General features: G+C 28.9%; 1 protein-coding gene across 2 annotated transcripts; it reads right to left on the bottom strand.

Moving 5' to 3' along the window:
- Positions 1-528: 528 nt before the first annotated feature.
- On the bottom strand, positions 529-6,299 carry LOC111037973 (spermatogenesis-associated protein 20). Of its 2 annotated transcripts, none has more exons than XM_022320872.1 (12): positions 5,932-6,048; positions 5,767-5,873; positions 5,201-5,420; positions 4,533-4,676; positions 4,126-4,470; positions 3,894-4,073; positions 3,357-3,566; positions 2,660-2,852; positions 1,437-1,605; positions 1,167-1,375; positions 913-1,112; positions 529-856 (listed from the first exon to the last, which is right to left on the bottom strand). In XM_022320872.1, exons 2-12 carry the CDS (start codon positions 5,841-5,843, stop codon positions 596-598), a joined length of 2,208 nt encoding a protein of 735 aa, XP_022176564.1. In that variant the 5' UTR covers positions 5,844-5,873; positions 5,932-6,048; the 3' UTR covers positions 529-595. The 2 variants fall into 2 exon arrangements, with proteins under 2 accessions (XP_022176564.1, XP_022176563.1); XM_022320871.1 differs by having other exon boundaries at positions 530-856; positions 5,767-5,883; positions 5,932-6,299.
- Between the last annotated feature and the right edge of the window lie 905 nt (positions 6,300-7,204).

Genomic DNA, 7,204 nt, shown 5'->3' with positions numbered 1-7,204 from the left:
TACTTTTATGATGTTCTATATTATGTCAAAACTCTTAAAAATTGTTTTAGTGTGGCGGAGTGAGCTAAAGTAATTCTAGGGAGGCTAAGCCCCCTCCGCTATTTGTACCATGTATAGTAGTTAGTTTCTTACTATAAATACATATTTATAAAAACATGTGAGTTGTGACTATAACTAGTGATTTTTAACTTTTAAGCAACCCATGAATTATAATTTTATATTTTTATATTATGATACTGCCGTAGTCAAGGTGGATATAATAGGTAAGAAACTCTTCTTAAATTGGCCTCAGCCATAGTTGGGATGACTGAATATGGGTCATCATTATTTGTCTATAAAATGAGTTTGACTTTTAAGTTAATTGTTATCCTTGATATATATTCTCAAATGATGGGCTTGCCTAAAAAAATTACTCTAGAGCATACATAATATTTAAATTCAAAAAGTTAATTAAAAATGTAATTGAAACATCATATTCATATATTGATATGTAAACATATAATAATAATAATAATAATAATAATAATGTTAAATAATAAATAAATACAATTAAAATGTTACAAAACTAAAATAATATTCATACTAAGCAACTGAGCTAGTTGCTAGCTGGACTTCCCACTTTTCCATCTAATAAGGCAATTAACTCTTCTGTACTATGTACTGGTAAATTGCATGAATTATTCTTGCATACATATGCAGCAACTCTCCCATTTTCTGCAATCCCTAAGCCTTTTGCTAGTTCTGATAAAGAGTTTTCATCAGCTAGAGCTAATACAAGATTAGGCATATAGCGCTGTCTAATCGCAGATAAAAGTGCTTCTAACTCGGGATTATCCAAATCACCAGTAACGTATACCTAAACAGAACAGTTGTAAGTTAAAAATAATCATAAAATAACTAATGTAAACTTACAGAAGTAATTGAATCACAATGTAGAGTAAGTGCAGAAACTAATGCTGGTAAAGCACTTGAATTGCTAGACAAACGGCCAGCAAATGTCAAAAATAAAGGATCAATCTTAGAATGGTATTCAGACTTTTCAGTCAATATTGATAGTCTTAATAGATTAAATGCCGATATTGAATTGCCAGAAGGTTCAGCTCCATCGTGATCTAAAAGGAAGGTTTTAAATTTAAACATTCATGTTTAATCCATCATAATCTTACCACTTTTAAACCTTAAAATGATACTTGGATCTTTGTCAGATGAAGAATAGTATCCAAATTTATCCTTATCCCAGAACAACTCATCTTGCTGTTCTTGTAGTTCATCAGCCCATTTTAACCATTTAGACTGTAGTGTACATTCATACAAATCTAAAAGACCACGTATGAGAAAAGCATAGTCATTGAGGAAACCAGCAATGGGTTTTTCTCTAAAAAGAAGTTATGAAACAATTAATATTTATAACTCCAAAAAATTCAGTGGAAAATTACATGTTAGCAATATCTCCATCATCATTTACATAACACGATCGTAATAATATACTATTATTGGAATCCCATGCATGTGTTTTAAGAAATTCGGCAGCTTTAATAGCTCTTTGTTTATATTCCTCCACATTTAATGCTGATGCGGCTTTTGCATATGCTGTTATCATTAGTCCTGTAAAATATATGAAATACAATATAATGGACTATAGAGTAAGACTCTCATATTATAAGGTCTAATAGGCAAAAAAAAAATTGTATGATAGTGAAAATTCTTAAATAGAATTAAATTTGGTTTTCAAAAATATTTTGTTTGATGGAAGTTTCACCGTACATATACATTAATAGAATATATTATTATAGTACATTTATTTGTGTTTAAAAACTCCACTGATATATTTATTATATTGAGGATTATTAAATAATTAATAAACTAATATCATCCATAAGACTGTATTATTTGTAAGAAAAAATAACTGTGTGAAGTATTTATTCAGATACGAGCATTAATATTAGCATATTTAAAGGAATGTCTTTAAAACCAGTCACCAGTGTACCACTAAAAATGTGGTTTTCATAAATTTTATATTTTATCTATAATTTTTAGTATATTTTATTGGAATGAATTGTATTTTTTATGTCCTTACTTCAAAGTTATTATGGTAAAACAGTTATTGTTTTATACATTTATAATATTTCTTAGTATAAGTATTATGCAACATATAAAATACCTAACAGGAAACAACCCATATAATAAAATAAAAAAACCTATATTATTTAAATGTTACACAATTTTAAGTGATACCTTGATACTTGATACTGGTTAAAAACTTATATATTAAGTTCTGGAGTGTAAATTGTAAGTATTATACTTTCTAACCTTTTTTTTGCCCAGGTATCTAAAATAATTTTATTGATAAGCAAGGTTAATAAATTATACTAGTTACCGTACTAGATATTATTATACAAGTGTACTACAGAGTTATAATGCATAAAGTTTAGCAATAAAAGTTGTACTTGTTAATTAACTTTAGTCCATGGCGTTATTTTTATCAACCTAATATACTGAACTCTATGAAAATCAAGTAAACAGTCTAATTGTCAATATGTGCTTGTATATCAATTATAAATATATTATCCATCATTTTTATTGATGACTGTTTTAGTGAACAAACCATAGATCTACATATATGAATAGGTGTATGGTACAAATGGATAGCAACTCTTACCATTCCATGAAGTTAATATTTTATTATCTAAATGTGGTCGAGGTCTTTTTTTCCGTGCTTCATATAATATGTTTTTTGCAATTTTTAGTCCTTTTTCTACATTTTCCACTGTTATTTGAAACTTTTTAGCAGTATTTTCCTTGCTTCTGAACTCTATCAACACATTTTGATCCAATAACTCTCCATGAGGATCCTATGATTGAATTTATTGTTAATATTTATACCACAGGTCTGCACACTGTACAGGTGCAGAAAATGATGCATTCACTGCACCTGAAATGTATTTTTAATTGAGCTGACCGGCAAATAATTATTTAAGCATTACACATAATAAACAATTTTAAAAATATTGAATACAATTAAAATATGAATTTTAAGTTGATCAAGTGAAAAATGATTTATTTATATCAGAAGTCAATAAATGTATATTTAGTTCTATAGGGCGCACACATACAGACACAACCATAATATACGATATGCATCAGATGTTAACAATTCAATCGGCACAGCAATACAGCCTCCATTAATAGATCATCTATTGTCATAGCCTATTTCATATTTGTAGGTATATGTTAATAATATACAGTATTTTACTCAATTAAATAATTGAATGATATACCATAATATACAACATTTTTACTGCAAGCATATTTTACCAATGTCATAATATTTATTTAATACATATCTATACACTTACCGAGTCTGGTCGAACATTACCATTAGGTAAAACACTAAAATGCCAACAAAATAGTTCAGATAGCTTAATATCAGGTTTTGAATCCAGAGGTTTGTCTAAGAGTGACTTTACTTCTTCTTGTGTCCAAGTACAAAAAGCACCTTCACGTTTTTTGGTAGAATCAGCTGCAGGTAGGGAATCTGCATCCTCAGCACTATAAAATCCACCTAGCTATAAAACATAATTATTTTTATTATTTGAATCAATTCATAAAATTTGCCAGTTAATAGAAATAAAAATATTTATTATTATGCTATTGATACCAAAAAAAAGTTGTAAACTACCTACATTAAATTAATTAATAGCATAATACTAGTCACTAGATACTATTATTATATTTTAAAGTTATTAGTACATAATTAATTTTAAACATTGAAAACAAATATTTTTTAGGTTTGATATTTAATAAAAATTGTAACTAATTAGGTAGCTAGTTTTTTGTGTGTTGTGTTAAAAATAAACAGACAATACATTATAATGAGGAAAATACTGTTATACCTTATGACTTAAATCTCTACTGACATATTGCAATATATCATGAACAACGTCTGAATATTGTTCTTGTTTGGTTATTTGAAAGGCTGTGGTATATGACACAGCTAACTGTGCTTGATCATACAACATTTTTTCAAAATGTGGTACATGCCATTTTTCGTCTGTAGAATATCTAGCAAACCCCTAAAAGCAATGATGGTAAGTTCAAATTTTTTAACTTCCAAAAATGTCTCACTTGGCCAATGTGATCATGTATGCCACCCATGGCCATTTTTTGCAAAGTTGCCAATGTCATTTCCAAGCTCTTTTTTCCCTCAGATGATTTTGACATTTTGTAAGATATGTGAAACAGAAAATCTAATATTGCTGGCTGAGGGAATTTAGGTGGCATACCAAAACCACCCCATTCATCATCATAAATTCTCTGAATTTGAGAATAACATGTTATCCATGTTTTAGGGTTAGGTTTCATAATATTTGAAAGTTCAGTCCCAAGTTGTATATCAAATGCAGTAGTATCACCAAGTATTTTTATCATTTTTGAACTATTTTCCAACATGGACTTTGAATCGCTTTTCCACTAATAAAAAAAATAATTATTATTAACAATGATATTATAAATATTTATTATGACTAACTTACCCTTTTAGCCATGTGTAAAAGAATAGTTTTAAATCCAGGACGTCCATATGCATCTTCAGGTGGATAATATGTTCCACCACCAATTGGTTTCAAATCAGGTGTTAAAAATACACTCATTGGCCATCCACCTTGACCAGATGCCGCCTAACCAACACAGGAAAGAAATAGTTAGTATGCTAGACTGCTAAAGGAACACTACCACCATCAATCACCATTACTAGCTTATAGCCTATCTAAGCATATAATTTAGGCTTTAAGTTTTTAGTTCTTTATATATTACTTATTCATATAGGACATAGCTGGTACTATTAAAAATATCCAAATAAAAGTACCTTAACAGCTAACAGCATAATAGGAAATATTTTAATCAGATTACGAAGTATAAAGATAAATATTTGTGATATAAGTGTTTTATAACTTGGGTTTTAAAATCATTAAAAATATTAAATAATTAGGTACTTCTCAAATTTTCAGAATTAAAATCTTTGACAAAATCAGATTTATTAAATTTGTATATGTAATCAATACTATTAATTGTTATGCAGTATTTAAATAGTTGTACGTTGTAATGTTCAAACATGAGGCAGTTGAGTTTATAAGTAGGTGGGTAAGTATGAACAACAATAAATAATGCGGGACAAAGTACATAAAATATTTTGCTTGGATACCTGAACAAAAGTCATGTACAGCTGATCTACATCGGGTCGTTCTTCTCGATCCACTTTAATATTCACATAATGTTCATTCATGACAGCTGCGACATCTTGGTTTTCAAATGACTCATGTTCCATAACATGGCACCAATGACAAGTGGAATAACCAACAGATAGAAAAATAAGTTTTTTCTCTGAACGGGCTTTTTCAAATGCTTCATCACCCCAGGGATACCTTAATGAAGTATGGTACTAATTTAATTATGATTTTTAAATATAATATATTAGGAATCACATTTGTGGATTATTTTTTGTTAGTCTTAAAATGTTTGTCCAAAAATATTTTGTATAATTTACAAGAGTTAACGAAACTCCCAGCTTGTTGTTTAAATAGGTAACAAAATAGCTAGCAATTCAGTAAAAGTTGAAAAAACATAACAAGAACCATGTGATTTCATATTATGTTGTATATTTTATACTTAATGAGTTTTACTATTTAATTTGAAAATTCATATAATTGATAATTTAGACATTGAGAAGACAATGAAAAAAAAAAATATATTATTATCTAAAGTACAAACCATTGTACTGGATTTTCGGCGTGCTGTAAAAGGTAAGGCGATCTCTCTAGAGCCAAACGGTTTTTAATTTTCTCCATAGTTCTTGAGGTTAAATTCACAGTCGAACTCTGAAAACGTCTATGAAGATTTTAACAATAAAAAAGAACAAATTAAATGAATCCTTACTTATTATAATTGTAGTTGGGATGTATTGACGATTGTGTTATCGGAAATGCTGTTTGTGTAATATGCCATAAGCGATTAACACGACTCTTTATGTTTCTAAGACCCAGCATAACAGTACCTAATAACAGTAACTAGAAGAAAAAAAAATGTAACGTTTTTAAACTCGCTTTGATGTTTTAATGCCAAAAAATCATGTTGCTTTAAAATAATTGAAGTTATGGGTAGGTTAGACTAAAATTATTACAACTATAGTAATAGTAATGAAGATAATAAAAATAAATTAGGTAAGAACTAAGAAACTGAGAAATATCAGTCAAATACTTCAGAGTTTAGACTCCAGTTTTAATTATCGTTATCACTATAACGTTCCGAACATGATAAAAGAACAAGCAGTTCTTTTATCATGGTTCAAAACGTTCAAAAGTTTAATTATCAATAAAAACACCGTTATCACTATAGTGCACCGTGAATACCACGGTTTAAGATAAATTAAACCGTGGTGAATACGGCTTGATGACGCTAGATGACGCCGGAGTACACTATCGAATATTTTTAGATCCTCAGTCAACCAACAAGGAGTTTATGGCGGTATATCTATTTTTTTTTATCGAGACCAATTTCAATAAAATGATTTTTTAATTACGAGACTTACGTGTCAACGTGCGTACGCCATGGTTATATTGCTTAAAAAATCAGTTAAAATGACTTCAAAATAAAGCGGACAACCAACAGGTAAAGCCTGGTTTCAAGGAATTGCAATCTGGAGTCCTGCCAATAAACCATCTAATAACAGGCCATTTGAGGAATTTCAATTTCAAATATATTGCACTGAAGATACTAATACAAAACGCTTCTTGGTATGTAACAAACCTTGTCTTAAAAAGGATTCAACCTATTCAATAAAAAAATTTAATGTTATCACACTTCTAAAAAACTTACCACGCAGACGTAAAATAAAGTTTAGACGGTGACATAGAGAGTATAGAGTAATAGAGTATAGATCAATTCATTTAATTAAGACGTGTTATCACGGGTGCGTTCTTCACTCATCATTCCTCGTTGTGTTCTTTATGCCATGTATTTTATATTTTTATATTAATTTACGTATTGTCGTATTGGTGTGTAGATTGTAAAATATTGTCTTGTTATAAACTTTAAAAAATGAGGTCTGTAGGTTTTTTGTAACACCAATACGTAATAATAAATAATTTATAAATGATTAAATATTATATTATTTTTAATTTTATAATTTGTTTACCTGGCGCCGAGGTGG

Source organism: Myzus persicae, unplaced genomic scaffold (assembly GCF_001856785.1).
Source record: "Myzus persicae strain clone G006 unplaced genomic scaffold, MPER_G0061.0, whole genome shotgun sequence".
In the NCBI taxonomy this organism is placed as follows: domain Eukaryota; kingdom Metazoa; phylum Arthropoda; class Insecta; order Hemiptera; family Aphididae; genus Myzus; species Myzus persicae.
This window is presented reverse-complemented; position numbering and strand designations above follow the sequence as displayed.

Excerpts from the sequence above, each read along its gene's own strand:
- LOC111037973 (XM_022320871.1), bottom strand. The coding sequence starts at position 6,041 with ATGCTGGGTCTTAGAAACATAAAGAGTCGTGTTAATCGCTTATGGCAT. Across the intron at positions 5,421-5,766 it reads GCCGAAAATCCAGTACAATG|GTATCCCTGGGGTGATGAAG; the intron begins GTTTGTACTTTA and ends TACTTCATTAAG. Across the intron at positions 4,471-4,532 it reads TTTTACACATGGCTAAAAGG|TGGAAAAGCGATTCAAAGTC; the intron begins GTAAGTTAGTCA and ends TTTTTTTATTAG.